At 28.1% G+C, this 24149-nt stretch overlaps 2 protein-coding genes across 4 annotated transcripts in view; one reads left to right on the top strand and one right to left on the bottom strand.

Annotated features, from left to right (window-relative positions):
• mei-41 (ATR serine/threonine kinase meiotic 41) overlaps positions 1-14108 on the bottom strand; it is a 106036-nt gene extending 91928 nt beyond the window's left edge. Inside the window, exons 1-7 of one of the 2 annotated variants that reach the window (XM_087167849.1) lie at positions 13993-14108; positions 7840-7946; positions 6978-7133; positions 6586-6756; positions 6420-6502; positions 4427-4509; positions 106-220 (exon numbers count right to left, since the gene is read on the bottom strand). In XM_087167849.1, coding sequence (XP_087023975.1) covers positions 106-220; positions 4427-4509; positions 6420-6502; positions 6586-6756; positions 6978-7133; positions 7840-7924 — 693 coding nt within the window. In that variant the 5' untranslated portion in view covers positions 7925-7946; positions 13993-14108. Of the gene's footprint in view, positions 1-105; positions 221-4426; positions 4510-6419; positions 6503-6585; positions 6757-6977; positions 7134-7839; positions 7947-13992 lie in introns of those variants that run through there. The other variant, XM_087167850.1, reaches the window with a different exon arrangement.
• A 68-nt stretch (positions 14109-14176) lies between these two features.
• Positions 14177-23364, top strand: LOC107447426 (UPF0235 protein C15orf40 homolog). Of its 2 annotated transcripts, none has more exons than XM_016062343.5 (5): positions 14177-14416; positions 15241-15394; positions 17823-17928; positions 20108-20235; positions 22238-23364. In XM_016062343.5, exons 2-5 carry the CDS (start codon positions 15263-15265, stop codon positions 22325-22327), a joined length of 456 nt encoding a protein of 151 aa, XP_015917829.1. In that variant the 5' UTR covers positions 14177-14416; positions 15241-15262; the 3' UTR covers positions 22328-23364. The 2 variants fall into 2 exon arrangements, with proteins under 2 accessions (XP_015917829.1, XP_071039569.1); XM_071183468.2 differs by having other exon boundaries at positions 14257-14545.
• The last annotated feature ends 785 nt before the right edge of the window (positions 23365-24149 follow it).

Genomic DNA, 24149 nt, shown 5'->3' with positions numbered 1-24149 from the left:
GTATTAAATATACAAGTTTTTTTCTTCTAATATATACTATATGAGTCTCATTTAATTATGAAACAATATGAATATTTAAGCAAAACATGCAGTATATTTTCATACCTTTTTCAGAATTAAGCTACCAATTTCAATTTGAGTGCAAAAAATTTTCCAAATATTCATTAGCTGATCAGGAATGAATTGAGAAATATCTAAAGTAATTTTCCCTAAAATAAAGCTACAAAAGCACTAATATTAGAAATAACAAACATGAATTCACCAACACATAAAAAAGTAATAATCCAATTATTGAAAAAAGTACTTATTTTACATAAAATTTCAAAAGTGTGAAAAATTATTTAAAAAAATATTAATCATAGACTAATAATAGAATTGACTCAATCTTTAGAATTATATTTTGAAACCATAATAGAAAAAAATTGTAGATTCATAATCTGAAATAATTCTCAATTTTACTATACTTAGGGACGTCATGGAGCTACAACATTACAAATAATATAACAAAAATGACATTGAATTTCAACATTTATTAAACTTTGTGAAGAGGAAAATTAGTAAAGTGAGGATCAATTACTCTTCACAAATAAGCAATTTTGTATTTAAGGACGCAAGAAACAGGAGTAGGTGCTGCACCAAACATAAACGGGAGACACTTTAGCATTCTAAATATGATGCAACACTAGAAAAGACAAAATAAGAGAAAATATGATTAAAGTGATTCAGATCACAGAATGCGCATTTGAAAAGCGTAATGTTATGAAGTTTCTCTTGTTTTGATAAAATAAGCAATTTTAGAAGTTTAATATTTGTTTATTATTAAACAACATTAAGCAAAAATATTATTATAATTTTTGCTTCACCTTTTGTACCATAAATATATTATTGCTTCCATTAAAGCATCCCAGTTATGATGAAATGCTATAATAAAAAATTTTTCCTGTGCTGATAAAAAAATAAAAAACTTTCTACTAAAATAATGAAACAATTCAGACACATTAAAAAACAAGTAGTAAATGAAATATATTTTCAAATAAAATACTAATGATATAGACTGAGTATTATTTTAATTACACAAAGTTTAATAAAACTTCAAACAAAATTAAAAATTTTAAATAATGCATTTACAAAAATTTATTCAATTAAATTTTCTTTTTCTTCTTCTTTAAAATAGTAAAACAATTTCTGATAAAATGAGTCACACAACCATATTTTACAGTTATATATATTTTCTAAGCAAGTTTGTAAGTTTCGCTAATTTTAATAAATTTCACATAGAAACTTTCTGGACATATTGAAATAAGAATCTCAACTGTTAAAGGGATATAAACTAAAACTAAACTAAACTCAGTGGCGCGACAGCCCATAGAGGACCAAGGCCTACTGTGTCCATCTCAGTTTTCTTGACCTTGGGCTCCGGGGTACAGGAGCAGATGTTCAGGTCAGGTGGTCAGCCGAACGCGGAACTCCCAGTGTTTAGTTCCCAAGTATGCTTGGTACTCATTTATCGACCCACTGAAGGGATGAAAGGCTGAGTCAACCTTACCCGGCCCGAGGACCGAACCAGGGACCTGAGGCACGACAGCGCAAAGCGCTACCGCTCAGCCACCGGGCGTCAAAAGGGATATAAAGTTAACCCATTATATATAATAAAAAAACTGAAGTAAAATTATCATTTAAATAATTAAATTTAAAAGAACAGCAACTTCCTAAAGTGAAAAATAAATATTTAGATAACAATAGAGATTAAATTATAACACAATGAATAAAAAATAAATGATCAAAACAAACAATATATGGCAAGTAGCAGAGCTAGGCCTCCCATCTGAAACTGTAAGCTCTTTATCAAAAACTATAGACGAATTGAAAAAAATACATTAAAAAAAATTTCTATATTAAAATTTAGCTTTCAGCTATAACTTTAAAATTCTCATTATCAGAATGCAAGTACAATTTAATCGCAATTAAAAACTGCAAAAATTGAATGACAGAAAAAAATTATTACCTAGTCAATCTGGTAATGTAATACTTATGAAGGATGACAGTATTACAATTAAATAAATCTAATTAGTGAATTGAGTACTACAACCTACAGATGGGCTATTTGTAGGAGGGTAGACTGTTTAAATAATCAAAAAATGAACTTTCAAAAATTAAAAAAAGGAGGACTGTAGTTAATAAAAGATTAGCCAGAGGAAAACTATTTCAGTAGAGCTACTCAGGGCTGTAAAGCCATTAAAGAAGAGATACAATATTTATATAATATACTGTAAAAAATGTTAAAAGATAAAAACATTGCATAAATAGGACATGAGTCAATTACATTATAACTTGCATTAAATAACATTTCAATAAAATTATTACTTAAAAAAATTCAAAATTTCAGTAAATTATGTCTCTAAAATAAGCAGTTTAATAATAAAGTATAAAAAATTAAATTATTTAAAAAATGCTCTAGTAATTAAACATAAAAATGCTCCAGTTAGAATGTTTTTTTATATGATTTAAAAAAAAAAGAAAGAATTATTTATACAGTAAACTCCCGATTATCCATGGAATTGAGTGGCCGACAAAGTGCGGATAAGCGAATTCACAGATGATCCGCAAAGTGCTTAAAAAAGACACCCGTCATCAATTTTTTTTAAAATATAAATTTCAATATCTATTATTAGCAGTTTTCTTCGCATTTTCTTCTTATACATTTTTTAAAATTTCTGTATGAAAAAGCCTGCAAACTTTTTTTGTTTCTTAATATTGGAGAGCAGGAGGCTAAAATAAAACAGGCACAAGCAGACTTTTATATCGGGAGTTAATACGTTGTTGAAAAAAGGACACACAAAACAATGTTCGAAACACGTGAATTAGTTCTTATAAAAAGTTACTGCACATACAAGACTTTTGAAAACTCTTAACAGTAAGAAAATTAAAAATAAACAACTGACTACAATTCTGAAATCTTGCATATGATCCATAAATTATTTATGGTTTTATTATTTTAATTTTAGGTGCATAAGTGTTGTGTGGGGACCGACCTCATTTGTTAGTTATCAATTTTATAACTGATTAGAGTTCCAAAAATGAGTTATATGTTGACTAAATAAATAACTGAGGATAATTCATTCCCATTCATTTAACCTACTCATTGAATAATGAATTGTGAACACCTGGGCAACGAACATGAATGTTTGCTAATACAGTCAATTCGCTATAACTCGAAGTACGATAACTCGAATATTGCTATAACTCGATTTTTTTATGAGGTCCCGACCCTTTTATCTTCAATTTCATGTTAATTATTCTCGATTACTCGAATTTTACTCCCTTTAACTCGATTTTTTTGGATCTTTTAAAGCAAGAAAAAAAAAACCTTGGAGCTGATATCTTGCCCCTTTCTTTGTAAAACACACACAATGTCTTTCGCACTCTTCATGGAGAAGCTAAACCTATCCCTCTTGAAGTATGTGAACAGAGGTTAAATGAAACGTTACCAAATTTACTTCAAAGATACAGTGAAAATGATGTTTTCAATATTGATGAAATGGGTTTATTTTTTAAATGTCTTCCAAATAAGACTATGATGTTTAAGGATGAAAACTGCTCAGGGGGCAAAGTGTGCGAGGAACGTTTGACTGTCCTAGTTGAACGAAATGCGTCTAGGACAGAGAAATTGCCCTTACTTGTTAGCGGTATATACCGAAATCCCCGATGTTTCAAGAATGTAAAAACGTATCCTTTGGATTGCAAATCTAACAAAAAGTTTTGGATGAAATCAGTTTTATTTGAAGACTATGTAAGAAAATTGGATCGGAAATTCTTCGCTAAAAAAAGAAAAGTGATTCTCTTAATGGATAAATGCACAGCGCATAGTGATCTACCTAATTTGAAAGCCGTAAACTTGCAGTTTCTCCCGCCAAACACAACAGCAAAGTTGCAGCCGATGGACCAGGGTATCATAAAGTGCTTCAAACAGTCTTATCGTAAATGGCTTGTCAGAAAAATGATCTTAAATATTGTAAGCATTTAGAAGATTTGTAATTAATAAGCATTAATTAAATAATCCGACAATATTTTGAAAGTCCAAAACCGAAACTAACGGTAAGTCGAACTTCCGATATGTCGAAGTTTTTCGTCAGTCCTATCAGATTCGAGTTATCGCGAATTCACTGTATGTTGTTCTCAAAACTCTGAAAATAGTTCCATTTCTATGAGTTTATTTTCACTTCTAATTGTTTATCATTGCAAAAAATAAGTGAAGCATGGATGACCCGGATTATCCATCGTCAGATAATCGGAAGTTTACGGTAGTTTACAGACATATCAAATATTTTCTTAACGCTGTTATTTAACAACTTATAATAAACACATATTTTGAATATTTTAATAGCAATAAAAGAAAAAAAAAGAGATTTTGCCAATTTGCACTTACGTCACTTTTTGTTGCAATGCTTCACATTCATCACAGTTGTGAAACATTATTGAGATATCAATAAGCTCTAACTCCTGAGTATCCTAAATAAATAATAAACATATAATTTAATAATCAAGAGCAAGTTTATAAAATAAACACCCAAAATAAATCTTTAAATCGAAAAATAGCCAGTCTTTGTCCTCCAATGAGGTGAACTGGGTTCGAATGCCAGCGATGGCTGGTCGATACAAATAACAAGATAGTATCAAGATATTTTTTAAATTATAATATTATAGAACATTAATACTATAGAACAATTATAATATTATAGATATTTTTGCAATCGAAATTATAATATTATAGAACTTCATTATGAATCTTTTAACATTAACTGTAAATTAAATATGATCTTAAAAGATATATGGAAAAATTAATAAATTAGTATAATATATATATATATATTTTTTCCAATGGCAGGCACTGAATTTGAATCTTTGCCTATACTATGCCAGAATTGTTGCTAATTTCGCTTTACCCAGTGGGCACCTGTGAACCAAAGTCACGGAGGCGAGCAACATTGCCCACGCCACATTGCCACAAACCCGTTTATAGGGTGGGCCACATTCACATATCATACACACACACAACAGAGGACAGCACAAAGAGAGAAAGAAACATCCATGCCCAGAGCGGGATTCGAACACGCAGCCTATGGCTTCGCAGTCAGGCACGCTAACCGCTCGGCCACCCGGCCGGCTAGCATAATATATAATAAAAACTAAATATTTATAAAAATATAAAGTTAATAAGGATACACAAAAAATCTTTTACAATAAGGTACGCTAATAAAAATGCTTAATATACATTTTTTAGCAGTTATATAAAAAATTTAACAAAACGAAGAGCGATTTTTTATTCACATCAATACAATACAAAAGAAGAAAGGCATCAATGCAACAGCTAGTTGTCAGCTTAGAGGATCACAGAGAATAACAAGATTTCAAAACCAACCATATAATGTTATCAATGCGGTTGGCATTGGGTAATGGCCACCTTTACTCCCATACAAGATAACTATCTACATATAGCTCAGTGAGCATCAAGAATCTACCAGTAATAGAAACCTAGTTCTTCACAATGACAGCTCAATTCCTTAACCACTGTGTAATCACAATTCACAACACCAGAGTAGATTCTCCATTATCTTAAGTAATTGGGACTAGATCTACTTCTGATAATCCAAATATTTGGATTACCAAAATAACACAATTTTTATTCTTGTTTCATCAATAAACTCAAAAAATCAAGGTGCTTTTTTAATTCTAGTGCGATATATTTAAAATAAATATGACCATTTAATAAATAATGTATTATGTGAACTAGGAAAATATATTTTAAGAAATTTTTTTTTTTATCTATTACCCCAAATAATGGTACTTATTCGCTCATTTGCTGTTAACCATTTGTACTAAGTGGCATCTAATTCTGACTGGTTAATCAATTTCACTCATTTTATTTATATGCTTTTGCAAGTTCTCCCCCGATTTCCTTTGAGCTACAATACTATCATTTTTGCACACATGCGTTTTTTTATTAAGAATAAGCACTATGATCATCTAACTAAACTACACATGTACAAAGGAAAAAATTGATGAAACAAAGAAGATTTTGACTTTTAGATTTCTCTAGCAAAACTAGCTTCACCAACTAACAAAACTTATATTTGTTACTCACATAACAAAATTATTTTCATGCAGTACAAAGAATGCTTTTTATTTTAAAAATCTTTTGTGTATAGCTGAATTAAGAAGAAATATTAATGAAATTTAAAAAAAATTAAAATTAAGCTTAGTTGGAAAAAAACATGTTGGAATCAAATTTACTTAAAAAGATTAGAGATTGTTGTAAAATCTAAAAAACCTGCTTGTTGTAAAATTAATAAAAAAAGAATAAGAAAGCTTTAATAACTTATTAATAAAACATTAGGAATTATTAAAAAGAAATTACAAACCATTCTATGATGTTTAAAATAATTCTGCAAACACACTGGAGGTTCACTTGAATTTTCAAACTTATCTGCAATTTCATTTAGTTCTAAAAAACCATAAAAAAGATACTTAAACAAAAGTCAAATATTTTTTTGGTAAAAAGTTTACTTGAAAGTATTTTAAAAGTACCTTTCAATAAATTAATCATCAGCGGAACCTTTTCACGAAAATACTGCACATTATTGAATTTGATAAGATTTAGAAGGGATATGAACAAATCCTCACATTCTTTATGGACAAATGAGGTGCATGGGTGACTCAAGACTTTTAGAAGCCACATCATCAACCATTCAGTAAAAGCTAAAATAAGAGAAAAAAAAACTTGAATCACAGTTTTAAGAAAACTGATCATAAGGATATAAGTATTAAATGAAATGCCATACAACTTCTAATGAAACAGCAAATTTTACGTAGTTGATATCAAAAATTAATAAACTCACACAAACTCTAATTAAAAATGGAATTTATGAGATAAAATAATAAATTTTTCTGCAACAAAAAAGCAAAATTGAAACACCTACCTGACGATAAATATTCGTCATCTTTTTTCTCTGTGGCTTCATGGTCTTGCTCACAAGATGAATTTGAAACAAATATGTGAGGTATTTCTTTGAAGGAATTTCTTACATGATCAAAAAAGGCACAAAGAGTTTTGTAGTTAGATGAGTCATCAGAAACTGGAATTAAAATACTTTAATACTTCTAATTGAGGGTAAATAAAACAGCACAATTAAAAAATGTAATAAATATATCATAAAAGCCACTGTATCGTGATATTTAAATTATTTTTTGTACTTCATTATTCTTTATTTAATAATAATTCCTTCATCAATATTTTAAATAATTCTATCAGAAAAACAAAATACAACCAAAAAAGTTAAAATCTCCAAGAATAATCAAATTCAATTCACAGTTTTTAAAAACTCTGGAATATTCTCACAGTATCTGATTGAAATGCAGCAATCAGTTTCTCAACTTCTAAATATATAGTTAATATGAATTTTTAATATGATGAAAAATTTATAGTAAAAAATTCAGTTGGTGCAGAGTTGGAAAATATTTTTATTAAAATCTAATTTTCAACCCTTTGCTTGTGGTCGATAACAAAATAAAGAATAAAATTGGAACAAAACAAAAGTTTTCAATAAGTTTTTTGTGATATAATTTCACTAAGTATTTTTTTAAAAAATTATACTGATTTTACAAAGAAAATATAGATTATCTAGTAGGCACAAAAAATCTTACAATATTATAAATCATTTGCATCATTTCTATGACTCAGCATAATTTAAAAATATAAATCTGAATAGTCATTTATAATGTTTTTTAACACTTTAAAAAATAGATAAAAATTAGAAATATTATAAATAAAAACTGACTTACAATTGCTTAAATCCAAAAAATTATTAATGATTGTTATATTAAGTGTTTTACGAAATTTCTTATCGGAGAAGTCATCCTGATCCATGACCTTTGTTATGCATGGGAATCTAAAAGGTAATAAATGTTTTATTAGAAATTTCAGAGATATTTTAACGAATTTGTTTAATAATAAACCTTTAAATAATTACTGTTTATATAGTAACCTTTTTTAAGCCAAATTAAAAACATAATATACTTTTTAACTAAGTAAATTTTCCATTGTACACAGCACACATAGTAAGAAGAGAAACACCTTTAATCTAATGAACAGATTTTCACATATAAAGAACCAATCATCAGAAGAACCACCTTCAAGAAACCAATCTTATTTTTCTAATTAATTTATACTGGCTTGTGAGGGTATTTTTAATTATTCTGTAAAGTACGAGTAGATGTCATATTTCAAAGAAGTATTTTTTGAAATATAAATCGTATTTCAAAGAAAATAGAAGATCAGTACATATTTCAATACCACATATCAATTTGAAATATGATATACAATAATTATAAATATTATGTTATTCTTGTACTGTTCAGCGTAGAATATGTTTAGTACCTACTGTTTGATGAAACAGTAATAGAACTGTTCAACACTGATAAGTGTAAGAGAACAATCTAAACCATATACTTCTAACAAAATAGTATTAGCAGGGAAGTAGCAGACGGGAATAAGGCAATTTGGACTGATAGAAAATTTGTATATTAATTTTTTAATATATATCCCACCTTTAGAATATTGTCACCCAACTATGTGCCTGAGCATTAAATGAAACTATGATTCAAAACTTTAAGTTGAATTCCATGCCAACTGAAACCAGAATTGAGTTTTATGAAGTTTAAGCAATATACTTGTATTTAGTATCATTTCAAATTAAATTTGTTCTAATTTATGAATTCAGGAGTTATTTTTAAGAGTTATGCATTATTATAGTAAAATTTAAAATAAATAGAGGGTATTCATGATTTTGACTTATTCCACCAAAAAAAATTCTATTTTAAAGAAGAATAAGTTATTACGATTTTATAGGATTTTATATAAAACATTACGATTTTACATATTGTTTAATTTATAATGTAAAATAAATTGTTCCTGAGTCTAAATATTCAGTGATTGCTTTCACAAAAAAAAAATTTTTTTTTCAGTAGAAAGTTATCACAAATATATATTTGTACCTTCTGTTAAAATTAATCTTTTAAGTTTATTTTATTCATTACATAAAAAAACTTTTTAACTTTATAACTGATTTCTACAATAAATTCTATAAGTAGAATCATGTTATAATTATATTTTTGAAAAATAAATTTAAAATAAAGTTTTTCATATAACAGACAGGACAAAGCTAAATGTCCCTGCAATTACACAAAATGTAAACAAAGCGGATTGCCCGGTTATTAAAAAGGATCTCTAGGAAAGTAAGCAAGTGCTAATGATTCAACCAGTTCCTCCACTGTTTGAACATACTGTTTTATACAAAGCTGTGCCAGTTTTATTTGATAGTGTGTTTAGTTTATAGCTCAAAGCTTTTTGAGTGAGTAATCAATATGGGGAAAACAGCAGCAGAAAAACTGAGAGAATATAGAGCAAGATTGCCCCAAGGAGAAAAAAAAATATTTGTAAGAAATATAATGAATATAAAACGAAAATTTATTATAACAGAATTATTTTGAAGAAAAACCTTAACAGAAAAATTGATAAAAAAGAAGACAAAGGAAAAATATCGGGTTGTTCGGAAAGTAATTTCGTTTTTCCGACAAAGGATTTAATTGTATTTTTTAGAACTCAACTTTACACTTAAGCCGCATTATCATTATATGTTTTGAGAGCTGATATAGCAAGGCTTGTGTGTGGCAAAGTTCAATAAATTATAAGCAGTAGTTTTTGGTTGGTGCCCTTTTAAATATGGAGAGCAATAAGTACCATTTTCGTCATATTTTACTTTTTGCAAATAACAACACGTGAGATCGGTGAGAGGCTGAATTTATCGAATTCAATTGTTTATGACCACTTGAAAAGCCTGGGTTCAACCTCGACGCTCGATATATGGGTTCCCCATGTTGTCACGGAGAGAAATTTGTGTTGTCGCGTTGACGTCTGTGATTTGCTTCTCAAACGTCATGAAAATTATCCATTTTTGAAGTGCATCATCACTGGGGACGAAAAATGGGTTGTCTATAACCAGGGTTGGCAGGTTTTTGACATGTGACAGTTTTTGACAGTTTAAACCATGGTTTAAACCGTCACGTCAAAAACCTCACTGTCAAAAACCTATATTCATATGTGAAATTTAATTAATACATAAAATTTATATATTTTTTATTAGGGATAGTGTTTCTAAATATGTTCTAGAAAAAAAAAATTTAAAATTTTGAACACTTATATTTTGAATAGTAACCAAAATCTTGTACTTAAAACTCACATCTTATATAATATTATGTATTCATTTTCATGTGTTATTGAAAATCTGCAGTGATATTATTAAGAAATTTATTTATAACCAAATTTAGCGTATAGTATAGATTATACTAAAAATTAGACATTTTAAAGATAAACATTAGCAGTTTTGTACATTAGACATCTTCTTTTAAAGAAAAATCTTTTTAATATTCTTTTAAATCTTCTTATTCTTTTAAATCTTCTTAATAATCTTTTTAACATAAGACAATACAAATTTAAGTGCTTTCTGTTAAATACACAGAGTAGTTAGTGTCGATTTACAGTATATTCAGCCTATTCATTTACTATGCTGAAAATTTAGTTTATCCAAATACTTGTTAATTTCATTTTGCTGAATACGATATAGTTTTGTTGAATATCTAAATATTCAGCTGTTGAATAATTACTTCTTGCTTTCAAGATATGCATTATTTGTATTCTTAATATAAGTGGAGAAAAAAAAATTAAGAGATAAAAATTTTTTTAAAATGATAAGTGTAATAATTATAAATAAATATAATAAACAATATGAATTATATTTATCATTATTCATAAATATAACTACTTTTAAATTCAAATTAACATACTGGATAATAAAGATATTTGGTATAACATTAAAAAAAAAATTTATACACTTGTATCAAGTTTGTATTTATACAACATAACTTGTAAGTTCCTTATAAATATTAGTTATATGTTCCTTATATGTCAAAATTGCATAGTAATAAACTTTTAATTTTCTTAAGTATCAAAAAAAAAATTTTTTTTTTAAATATAAATATTTAAAAAATTTTTGTGCAAAATTTTTCTGCACATGCATTTGAATATAAATTTCTGAGATTTTAAATCTGTTATTTTATCTTAATTTTAATAAAAATATATTTTAAAACCTGCTGATTACCTATAGTATAATTAAATTTCAATCTAATGCATGGCAACTGCTGGTAGTTTTGAAGTTTATATATTTTCTTGGCAAACTTCAGTTTTTGACATTTTTGACGGTTTAAACCAGTATTATACCCTTGTCATGTCAAAAACCACTTTTTGACGTCAAAAACCCAACCCTGTCTATAACAATGTCAAATGCAAGAGATCATGGAACAAAAAAGATGAATTAGCTCAAAGCATTTCAAAAGCCAATATCCATCAAAAAAGGTGATGCTGTCTGTTTTGTGGTATTTTAAAGGAAAAGTTGCTTTTGAGCTTTTACCGTATAACACAATAATTAATTTGGAAGTCTACTGTCGTCGGTTGGACAAACTGAATGATGCAATGCAACAGAAAAGGGCAGAATTAATCAACAGAAAATGCATAGTGTTCCACCAAGATAATGCGAGACCTCATACAAGTTTGATCACTCGCCAAAAGCTTTTACAGCTTGAATGGGATAAACTGCCACACCCACCATATTCTCCAGATCTGTTGCCTTTGGATTATTTTTTGTTTCGGTCACTACAAATTGTTTCGGACTGTAAAATCTTTACTTCAAATGAAGAGGTCAAAAATCACCTGAATCAGTTTTTTGCCAGTAGAGACCAAAAATTTTATGAGCGTGGAATCATGCTACTACCAGAAAGATGGCAAAAGGTGTTGGACCAGAATTGTCTAAATATAATTTAATAAAATATTTATTCATTATACGAAAATTGTCTTTCATTTTCCCTCCAAAAAGCGAAATTACTTTCCGAACAACCCAATAAAAAGGCACTGCTACAAGCAGTAAAAATTCAAGAAGGATATTCTCTTTATGATCTCCAAGAAATGTTGAACTGTATCTCCAAGAAAATGTTGTACTGCTCTATGCAGACTATGTGAATCTGTAATCTTACTACCAAAACAAAAGAAACAGCCTAGTAACAAAGTTTGTGATGAAACCAAAAAACTTGGTATAAATTTCTACTAATTTCATAAACTTTCTTACCAGAATTCTGGTAGAGCTGAATGCCTGATTGTCAGAGAAAATGGACAGAAAGTCAGAAAGCAAAAAAGTACTTGCTGCACCTCGATGGAAGCATATCAAGCTTTAAAGTCATTGCATCGAACATAAAAATTGACAAATCTAAGTTTGCTGTTCTACGACCTATCCATATTTTATGCATAGATAAAACAGTACATATGTGTGTACATGCTATTCATGAAAATGTGAATTTACTATTAAAATCCCACAGTTGATTGCCTGATAATTATATAGAATTACTAAATATAGCCACTTGCGACAATTGATTGTATGAAAAATATGTGTTAAAAATGTAAGAATAATTTCTTTTTTAAGCATTTTGAGAAAAAAATTTTTGATCATAAGTTACAAGAGCCTATCAAATGGTATCAATGGAACAAAAATAACAGTAGCAAAAAATGTGGCCAATTTTTAAATTAAGGCCCATTGTCCGATGTAATTGATGAGTTTGATGGCCAATTAGAAAGGGCTGTATTATCCTGCTAAGAAAAATCAACAAAATCTCAGTATTTTAAGCACCTTAGGCAAAATCCCATTAAGTGTGTTTTACAAGTAAACTTTAGTGAGAACTTTACCATCCTCACTCAAAGATGTTGCATGGGTTTACATGTCAGATATTATTGCAGTGCTGCCAACTCTAACTTTAAACAAATAAGTGCCACAGTGATATTTCCCTTTAATTATTTATCAGATTTGTAAAACGTCCCCTCTGTTTCATTTCATATCCCCTCTGTTACATTGCATTATTTGGGCATAATAAAAATCTGTTAAAAATATTAAGTAGTCTAATAATAATTTATTTTACCACGAAATGTGATAATTTTAAAAAAAATTACAAATATTTAGAATGTTCCAAATCACAGAATTTAACGTAAATTACAGTGCATGTCAATAATGAGGGATTTTATTAGCCCCCTCTCTTACAAGTAGTTTTAATTAATTTGCAATTTAATTATGAGGCTCTTTTATCATTTTATGCCAATTAATTAAACATTGCATCCTAAAGTAGCATATTCTTGCAGAATTTCTTATTTTCTGATATATTTAATATATTACTTAAGTAAAAAATACTTTGTGTCGTTTCCCCTCTGTTACGCTTGAAATTCAACTTAAAATAATTGAAACAGTTGTTTGCGTCTTTGAAACAGTTGTTTGCTTTACAAATTCCATGAACATTTCTTCGATGAAAATAATTTGACAACTAAATAAATCAAATTAATTTTGATTAGTTTTTTTTTATATTTAATTTTAGTTGCCAGGTTTTAAATAAAAACTTATAATGTATGAATAGTCTTGATAAAATATTTAGTCTATCTATTTGGTGACTTCTCTTTTTCGTCCAGCTGAGTGAAAAGTACATTAATATTTTTAATTTACTTAGAAAGTAGACCAAATAAAGTTAGTTTGGGAATCAAAAGATGGTTAGTTAATACTACATTCATCAATAATAAAAAAAATATCCAACGAAAAAAATATTCAATAGTTTATTTCATTTTAGTTTCGAAAAAGACATATAATATATTTTAACAGTAACATTTGCAAAGTGTTTCCAATAATGTAATATTGGAAATTAAGTAGTGTAATACTATTATTTCCAATAATGTAATATTGAAAATTAAGTTCCATCGGATTAATTTCCAAAAAATAAATTGTTTCTTTCAGATATATTGATCTTAAAAATAAACCATTTGGAAACATAAAATAAATAGAGAAATTTCAATACTAAATTTGAATGCAATTCCTATCTTAAAATCAATTTCAGTTGATGACTGACAGTCTTAAAATTAGAATTTTTTAGCGCCGTAAAAATAAACATCTTTTACAACCATGGTTACAGTGAATATTTTCGCACGTAAAAATTTCTCTAATGATTTTTTTGATTGGTGTTTTCTCTTTTATACAAAGTTAGATAAAGCAATACTATTCTACCTTAAGTAATGTAACCATCACATGCAATTTCATTTTATAATCAATCCATCACAATGTTAAACTGATGTAAACATTAGTGATGTTGACACAGTTTTATTTCCAATCCTTCGAATAGATCTTTAATTTTGTTGCTTCATTGCTGGACCTAACATTTGTTTTTTGAAGCAATTATAAATAAAATTCAGGGACATTTCATCTGTTGTTTATATTTTAATTTCGTACGTAAATATCCATGGTTTTACGTTTAAGCATCTGAGAACATGATTTCTATTAATATAACTTTCCTTGCTACTAAATGAATGGGAAAAAAATAAATAAAATCTTTATAGTCTGACAGAATTTTGCAAGTAGCAGCATTAATTCACTATGGTTTATTTTAAGTTATATATATAGCTAGAATTATATTTTATAAACTGATTTATACATACAAAATAATTCGAGGAGCTTATAATATATTGAACTTAAATTTATTTCATACTATTTATTTATCTAGTTGCTTTAGTTTTGCATATCGATTTTTTTAAATGTATTTTCTGACATTTTATACACTGAAATATGTTTCTATCATTATATATCATTAAAGCTTGGCTATCAAGATGTTTATCATTTTAATGTGAACAATTTTAATTGCTTGCAAACAATTACAATTTTTTCAAATCTTACTTAATTTTTAACGTATTTTTCTTTTATTTTTGTGTAATAATTAAATTATCTCAGCTGCAATAATATTTATTTATACTAAGTTTACTTTGGGGAGATTTCTGTATTTGTATCTGCTCATATCTACTACCTTCGCAATGACGTCAAAGTATTTGTTTAACTTTTAAAAATTTCTATAGCAATTTCAAATTATTTCTATTTTTTCTATTTATACTTTTTAGAATCACTTGTTTCAAGCTTTAAACATAAATTCTTCTATAAATTCTATTATTAAAAAATTTTAAGTTCCTGCTTTTCGTTATTTTTTTAGTATAATAATTTTTAAATTATTTGAAAAAATTCTACTGTTTTACTCTCAATTCATAATGCTTTTAAATTTTAGATAGCTAGTTGGCTGTTTGTAAATGAGTTTCTTATCCAAAAGAGTCTTAAAATCTATTAAATTTACAAACTCTGCACTTATTTCTTCGCATGCAAAAATGCCCAAAACTAAAAAGATAGCATCTGAAGGAAAAAAGAAAATTATATCTGAAAAGGTGAATCTAAATTTATTTTATATCAAAATTTTTATAGGTTTATGCTTTTACATTGTATAATTACAATTACTGATTACAAGTTTTGATTTATATTCTATTCTTTTTTTTTAGATTTAAATATATTGATGTTTATCTATTTGAATAATCTTTTATTCAAATTGCTATAGTTGTTTTCTTAAATTTTCTGGAAACTTGTTTAATTTAAAAAAGAAATATTTGCAAAATTGAAGAATTTTTGCAGCTGTATATGCACACGGTGGGAAACCATATTGTTTAAATCTGGATGTAGGAGGTGCATGGGCAGCTTTATGGGTTTAGATCGCTGGTCAATATCCTTATGAAACTATGGATCGGGGATTGTTAGGTATTTTACTGTAAAGATAAATTTTTTTTTGTTTACCTAAATCAGATTTTTTTCCTTATTCTTTATAGATATTTGAAGAATTTTAAATTTAATAATTAAAGCAGTGCTCTCCCTAAGTGTTTTTAGAAGGACAGCCCGCCCTTTCATCCCTATACTTGTGTCCTTTTTGTAAAAATTAGCCACTATCCCTTAAAAACACTGCCTTCTTACTCATATTCCATTTAAAGAATAAATAACTCACTGCTTAAATAATAATTACTCACTAGTAAAAGTATCTGCATTAATAAAGTACTAGTATATACTAGTAAAAGTATCTTAACTACAGTTTAACTGTGAGTTTTGTATTTAGAGTATTCTAAAATTTGACTGAGTAATTCAGAGAGGCGATAAAAGATATCAAGAGAAAATTAAGTACAGAGTATGGCTTAGCAAATAACATTGCATAAGAGAAATTTTGAAAAATGTATACTGGCTCTGAATCTAGAGAAAACAAAAGTTAGAGGTCAATTGAAGTTTGCTCTTCCTAAATTAATTGTTGTTAACCTAATTACCTTAATTAAAGGATGCCCTTTCACATTTTACTCACCAAGTGGTGATCACTTCAATGGAACATACCTAAAAAAGTGGCTTAGTCATGCAGGACTTGCATGACCTCCACATTATAGGGTCACTAGTTTATGCGCCTTTGGATGCATCAAATAATTTTGGCTCTTAGGGAGACATCAGAAGCACCCCTGCCCTCCTTGAGCACGTTTCAAAATCGTTTTTATAATGACTTCAGTGGGTGCCACTTTAAATAACTCTCTCAGAGGCACCTTGTTAGGAGTGCCAACACTGCTCTCACAGTAAGAAGGACAGAGACTATAAAGAAGAGAAGGAAAGAACATCCGTGTCTTATCCGGAATTCAAACCCATGACCTTTCTGAATTAAGGTAAGCTCCCTGACCCCCATGCATCCAGTTGGCTCTCTTGTAATAATTAAGAAAAGAATTTCTTTTTTTCCTTGTAATTAATCCAGCTTTTTTTGTTTTTGTTTTTTTGTAATTTTTTCCATCATGACGTCAAAACCTGCATCATGTTTTTTTTTTTTTTTTTGTTTGTGATTTTCACTCTCTCAATGTAGTTTGTGATCCCATGTTTTATTTTAAATTTTCATCTTCGTAATGCCTTTTATCATCCCTCTGAATTTGAATTTTGAAATTTCCTGTACAATTTAACTTGTCTGTTTATTAAACGTCTCTCTGTAAAAAAACAGCAAACAAAATTTATCGATTCATTAAATGTCTGATGGTAAGGATATTTATGTACTGCATGAACTTTAAGCTATAGAAATTTATTTGTAATAATTAAATAAATTGTCCTTCCATTACCATTTTTTAAATTTGAATTTTTTAAAAAAAGTTACCAACTGAAATTTCCTAAGTTTGACATTTTTAGTAATTGGCTTTGAAGATTATAATAGTCTAAATATTAATTATTGAAAATGTGTGTAGCATTTTTGGTTAGAGTCAAAAACACATTGCTTTTGTTGTATAAACTGTCCTTGCTGAAATTCTCATAAAATAAGTCAAATTTGTCAGAGTATTGAATGCTATTCTTCACCCTTCATAAGTTAACCAACAAGAAAAAAAAAAAACTTTCTACGAAATTTTCTGTACTATTATGTTATGTATCAGAATTGACTAAAGTGGTTAAATAGTATGAAGGGGTAATATAAACCCCTTTGTGAGTTAACCATGTGGGAAAACTATTAATGAACATTATGTACGTCATTCTTATATGTGTAAGAATAAAGTGATATATATATATATATATAAATATGCTCTCCTCCGTAAATTGACAACCTATCTAAGTTGGCCAATAAGAAAATGTACTGCAAGTGATCAACTTACACATGTTTTTTTGTATTTTTTATTCTTCATATAGCAAAAGAAATTGTACATACCATTCTTTTTTTTTTATGAATGATAAAACAAAAATAATTTTTCGATTATTATTTTGTATTTGTATCAAAAATTTCAGTTCTATAGTCTTTCAAGTATTTATAAATAATTTTTTTTATAGGAGGATAATTGTACTTCTAAAAATGGTGCTGTATTTTTGAATAATAAAAGTGAAATCATTTTGAAAGTACATGCAAAACCAGGAGCTAAAGAAAGTGCCATCACAGGTAATTTTGAATCTGTTTTATACAAATTTAATTTAATTATTTCTCGATTAATTTTTTTCTTTGCATCTTCAAACTAAAATGAATATGCAGCTAGTTTATTTTATTCTGTTTTAGTTAAAATTCTACCCAACTCATCTAGGTTTTTATAAAAAATTAAACTCAGAAAGCAAATCAGTAGTGTCAGTCACATTATACCTTGCTTCACTATAGGTAAGAAAAGTTAAGTAGTTCCAAGTCTACTAGCCACAAAGTCAAGAATTGATTATCTATTGTATTTTTCAAGGGTCAAAGTACAAAATTTAAATTTTAGATACCTCTAGGAAAGCATTTAAATATTTCATGTTACTAAATGTAATAGTGTTCAAAAATATATTTCATTTTTGTAGTGAATGTAAAATATCTTAAGCCTATTGAATAATTATGCCTGTGTAATAACTAAAATATGTTAAGCTTTGTAGTACAGTTTTTTTCTTCTAAAATCCATTTGATTTTAAGTAGTAGCACTTTGTTTACGTTGCACTACAGCTGCCCAATGGGCTATTGGCGATGGTCTGGGAAACATTACTGAGGATCCCATTACAATTTTGATCCTCTGTTGGGGAGATGGCGCCTCCACTTTGATAGCCCAACTCATCTACGCACGAAGTGAAGCACTTTACAGCAGAACAGTTTTATGAGAACCGATACCATGCACTCTCAGTCCTTTCATATGCTGACCAAAATAAACCCCTACCAGCTCATTGATCACAGCCAGTGATGCTTGACTTTGGTGATCTACTGGAAACTAGAGTTGGGTACTGATTTGGTGATTTGAATCACTAAGTTGCAAATACTGAATCAGATTATTTGAATCACTGTAATTCAAACCACTGCAACTCAATTGTACTCTTTGACAGCTGATCGAAAAATCAAATGAGTCAAATCAGAGAGTGCAACATCATTATGCTCTTTGACAACTGATCAAATTATTTCATTTTAAAGATCAAAGCAATGCGACTCAATTATAATCTTATGCCTCTTAAGTCTTATCAGTGTTTTCGGTAATTTTAATCTGATTCGAATCAACTAATTCAAATCAGGTTGTGCAACTCGATTATATTCTTTGACAACCCACCAAATAATTTAATTTTGAAAATCAAGGTAATGCATCTAGATTACAATCAATGACAGAATAGCAAATAGTTTGAATTCAAAAATCAATGTAGTTCAACTTAATTATAATCTTTGAAAAATCAGTTGATTAATCAGTGATTCTAATTAACAGATTCGAATCAGATAGTTCAATTCGATTATACGCTTTGTGCAGAATTCGATTATACTCTTTAATGCAACTCAATTATAATCTTAGGTCTCTTTAGTCCTTTCAGTGTTTTGGTGATTCAAATAATTTTTATTAGAATCAACTCGATTCTAATACTTGACGGCTTTTTTTGCAATCGACAGTTGATAAAGGAAAAAAGAGTAAAGGGAGTTCTAAGTAAATTAACTGAAACTGGAATCTAAGTTGAATAATGCTTTGAATCATTTGATTTGAATCATGTTGACTTGACTCATTATTGATTTTTTAAGTAATATTATTGAAATCAATAATCTGAATTACTTGATTCGAATCACTAATTCAAATAGTGATTTGAATCCCTTGATCTGAATCACATTATTCGAGTCCCTTGATTAACAAAAGTCGCACGATTCGAATCATGTGATTAAATCTAATCATCATTCGATCTTCATTGTCCTGAATAATTTGCATGAATTGAATCTGATCAGAATTATTAATTCAAATCACTCATCTGTATCTGTTTTGAATATTGATCGTTTGATTTATGAGCTCTGAAATTGGGCTAAATTTTTACTCCAATTTAATTTAATTCTGAAACCCTGCTTACCATTTCTTTTGAACATTTAACAACAGATTTAGTTATTTATAAAAGATTTACTCATCAAAGTGTTATTAAATTTACACATCACAAATTTAAAAATAGTTTTTAGAAATAGTATATTTTTTATATACATAAAAGAGGCAGCAAATTTCTGCCCAGGCTGGAAGACCAAATTGGTTAGAATTGGGCTAAATGTTTTCCTAGGGTTAAGTCAGTGTCTCATTTTGGAGAATCTTTTTGAGGTACATCTTGCACTTAAGATTAACTTCATGCATGCTTTGATACGATTTCCTTTTTAGATATTAGCGATGAAAGCATCGGTGTTCAAATAGCTGCACCCCCAGTTGATGGTGAAGCTAACAAAGAGCTTATACGCTATCTGGCAGAAGTATTGCAATTAAGAAAGAGTGACGTCAATCTTGAAAAGGTATTTATAACCAATGAATTAAGAGAGCTTCACAGCATGTTATAAAAATTATACTCTTACACCGCATAAAAAATAAAATTTGGCTTCAAAATATGAACTTTACAAAAATTAACTCTAACGGAATTATGGAAAAAAGTATAATGACATGTTCTAAAATATGTAAAATTTTCATCTATAATCAAGAAAACTACCTTTTTATTCAATCACTTGAATAAGCCGAGTAGTCAAGGATCCTGAAATATTTTTTAGTGTCGGCAGAAATTTTTTCCCAAATGTCTTTGATAGCAAAGACAAGATCCTGTTTGCATTACTATTGCGTGCCATTTTTATAAGCTTCACAAGCTAGAAGTCCCCATAAGTTTTCGATTATATTAAGATCGGAACTCATCTCCGGCCAGTCAATTAAATGTACTGAATTAGTTTCAAACCAGAGTTTTGTGCTCTTAGAAACGTGTATCGGAGTATTATCCTGTTGAAAAATATAGTCCCTTGAAGTAATCAGTGGTGCTTCAGGTAACAAACTTTTTCCTAACATATCAACATATTTGTAGGAATTAATTTTACTGTTGATAAAGACTATTGGGGTGGTTCCATTTTCTACAAAAGCGCCTTAAACCAACATTGTGCCATCACCATATTGATGTTTGGCAAAACTTCTTTGGTCTTTCGCAGATCATACTAAAAATAATAAAAAAACATCAGGTCCATCGAGATTGAACTTTTTTTCGTCAGAAAAAATGGCAAAAAATCCATTTTTGACCGAAAGAAATGTATTTTTTGATAACTCTTCTTCTCTTATGTTGATTTGTAAGAAGTGGACGTGACTCTAATTTTTCATCAAAAAGATGAGAATGTTTATGTAAAACATTTTGTACAGTCCTTGATGAACATGGTAAATTCAAATTTTGTCTAATTTTATTTGCTGCTTTTTTCTGGCAAGCTCTCCTGACACCTATTATTTTCTGTCGACGAGTGCAAATTTTTGGTCTCCCAGTTCATGCCATGCATTCTAAGATTTCTTAGAAAATTGTAAACTACTGTTTTAAGCCTCGTGATTCTCCTTGAAATTTTTCGTCCACCTAATCCATATTCTCGAAAAGCAACATGTTCCCTTTTTTAGAATCAGAAAGATGAGTTCCTTTGAGCATCATTCAAATGTCGTAATGAAAGTTGACGAGCGCGAAATTTCTTTCACCAACCAATCTTTTAATCCTAATTGTCATTTTCTATTTTCAAATATGCAAATTTTTCAATAAATAGGAAAGGAAAAACAATGTCTTAATACTTTTTCCAATATCATTTGGATTTAAAACTCAAAATTTAAATTTAAACAGATTAAAATTTGGAAATTTTAATTAGTTTATGCAAGAAATAATTTAATTTTACTCCTATTTTATTGTGACTTAGAAAAAGTTGCCCATGATTCCGTTAATAAGACTTCTAGAATTAAGCGATTTTTCACATGTCCATATACATTTCACGCTCACTGTATGAGACCACCACAAATATCACTCATTTTTATGATACGCCTGCAGGAAATGAATAATTTTAAAACAGTGAACAAACTTAAATAAGTTTTATTTTCTAAAATAAATCAAAAAGTTAAAAAAAAAATGTAAAGGGAATGAGACTTAAATCTATTTGCCTTCATAAGAAAATTCATAATGCTATGCAGAAAAGAATTATCTGAGAAGCTCGGGAAATTTAATTTTTTAAAGACTCAGGAAAGTCGGAAAGTGGAATATCTAAGTTAATTAAAAGTTTTTAAGCTGCTGTTCATAATGTCTTAAGCAAAAAAAGAATCTTATGCAAAATCTAAAAGAATGTACTGAAAATATGTACCGTGTACTCAAATTCATATTTGAAACATTCATTCGTCTTTTAACATAAAAACTTATTTATCTCATTCATTTTCTTATTTTAAGTTTCGGTTGTTGTATTGCTTTTTGTGTAAATAAAAATATTTAGCGAACTGTATCTAATTTCATTTATATTTTTATAGGGCTCCAGATCGAAAGAAAAGACTGTTGTAGTTTCAGATTCTTCTTTAGAAAATGTACTATCAAAATTAACAGCTGCAAGTAGACAGTGACATTTCTTCATTAGAAGCTAGTATTGAACTCTGTTCTGAGGACAAGAAAATTATTTTTTTTTCATATCACCTTAGGAAGTAAAACTTTTTTTAAGAAAAATATATGTATAAAAACAGAATTGGACGTTCTTCTGGAGAAGATTTATTTCATCCAAAATGGTAAAAGAAACTAGAAAAACAAAAACCAACCTAGAAGAGACTCAAAATATTTCATAGAATTTGTTGATAATTCCCAAATGTTTTTTAAAATTAGGTTTAAAAATTATGTTACAAAATGTTATTAAATGTGTCAGTCTTATATTTATCTTATAATTAAATTTTAAATTTTCGAAATTTAATTTTTTAACGTTAGAACATGTAATTTATGCTAGTACTTAAATTAACGTTTATCCTTTTTTTTATTTTGATTAAATGTTTAGTTTTAATAGAAAGTTTATTTCTATGCATAGCTTTTCCATTAAAACTGGGACATTTCTGATATGATTCTAACTCAAAAATTTTATTTCAAGAAATTAGTAATATTTTATGGAAATTTTCTAATTTATTTATTAATATACGAAATATTTTGTTTGTTGTGTCATACAAATATATTTTTAATTTAATGAGTTAGTTTTCAAACTGCGAGCGTAACATGACAGTGCTTTCTAGATCTTGAAATATAAACAGCCTTGGATGTATTAAAATGCTAGCTAAATAGTAAAAAAATAATTAAAATACAAATATTAACACTTATGATTAATACTACGATTTACATATTTTTTGTTTGAAGCATTGTGACGGTTTGTATAATACAGATCTTCAAACTACCTCATATGGGTAGGTAGATTTTAAAGGCAGGTCGCTGTTTCGGGGCACTTTTTGAGAAAACAGCAGAAATTGTATAATACACTTTTAATGGATCATTGCTTAAGGCACTGGACTGTCATGTGGCATTTGATCCCTGGTGATTACCTTTTTCAAACTCTGAAATCATTTTTCAGAAATAGTGTACACTTTTAACAATGCAATTTAATTTTTGAATAAATTTTTGAAATGAATTTTTTTGCAAATGTTAGAGTTATAAGTGTGCAAAATTATTGCACTCTTTTAACTCGTCCCATTTATCAGAATATGATTGCTTTATAATTAAATATATACGCACATCAAGAAGTTATTTATAAATATTTATTATGAAAACTTTGCTCTTTCAGCTTATTATATAAGCGTATCTGCTAATTTGTACTGTAATTGAGAAAAAAAATTATTAATCGTTATATTTAAGTTTTAAAATATAAATCGTTGTTTTATAAACAATGAATAATATAATAACACAATATTTGATTATCAGAAATGTTTCAAATTTAGTTTCACTTTTTTGATAATTGCTTAAATTTTTCTAAAAATACGTAACATGTAAAAAAAAAAAACTTTTCTTTACAAGTTTTTTCATTTATAAACTGCGACGCAATTTATAGCGAGTAACCTTCTTTATTTATCACTATGATCAACTGCAATTTTGATTTTTCCGGCTCAAGCAAACGATATCGAGGAAATGAAAAAGTGCCTGAACCAAAAACTGATAAAAAAAAAATTTAAAAATCGTATACTATATATATAGATATATATATTAAAAAATATCTTCAGCAGAGATTGAAACTGCTACCACATATGTGTAAGTCAGATATATCATAACCATTTGCGCCACCCATCCATATCCATTGTATTTTTTTTTCTAATATTAAATAAACTTATATCTTGACCCAGAGACGGTAGTTGCGCCAAACTTTTATACCATTCTAACATTTAGAAATGTTCGACCACATCCTTTAATATAATCTTACTT

This window comes from Parasteatoda tepidariorum, chromosome 7, assembly GCF_982258835.1.
Source record: "Parasteatoda tepidariorum strain Cologne lab strain chromosome 7, Ptep-v5.0, whole genome shotgun sequence".
Taxonomy (NCBI): Eukaryota; Metazoa; Arthropoda; class Arachnida; order Araneae; family Theridiidae; genus Parasteatoda; species Parasteatoda tepidariorum.
The sequence above is the reverse complement of the archived record's forward strand: the minus strand, read 5'-3'. Positions and strand labels throughout refer to the sequence as shown.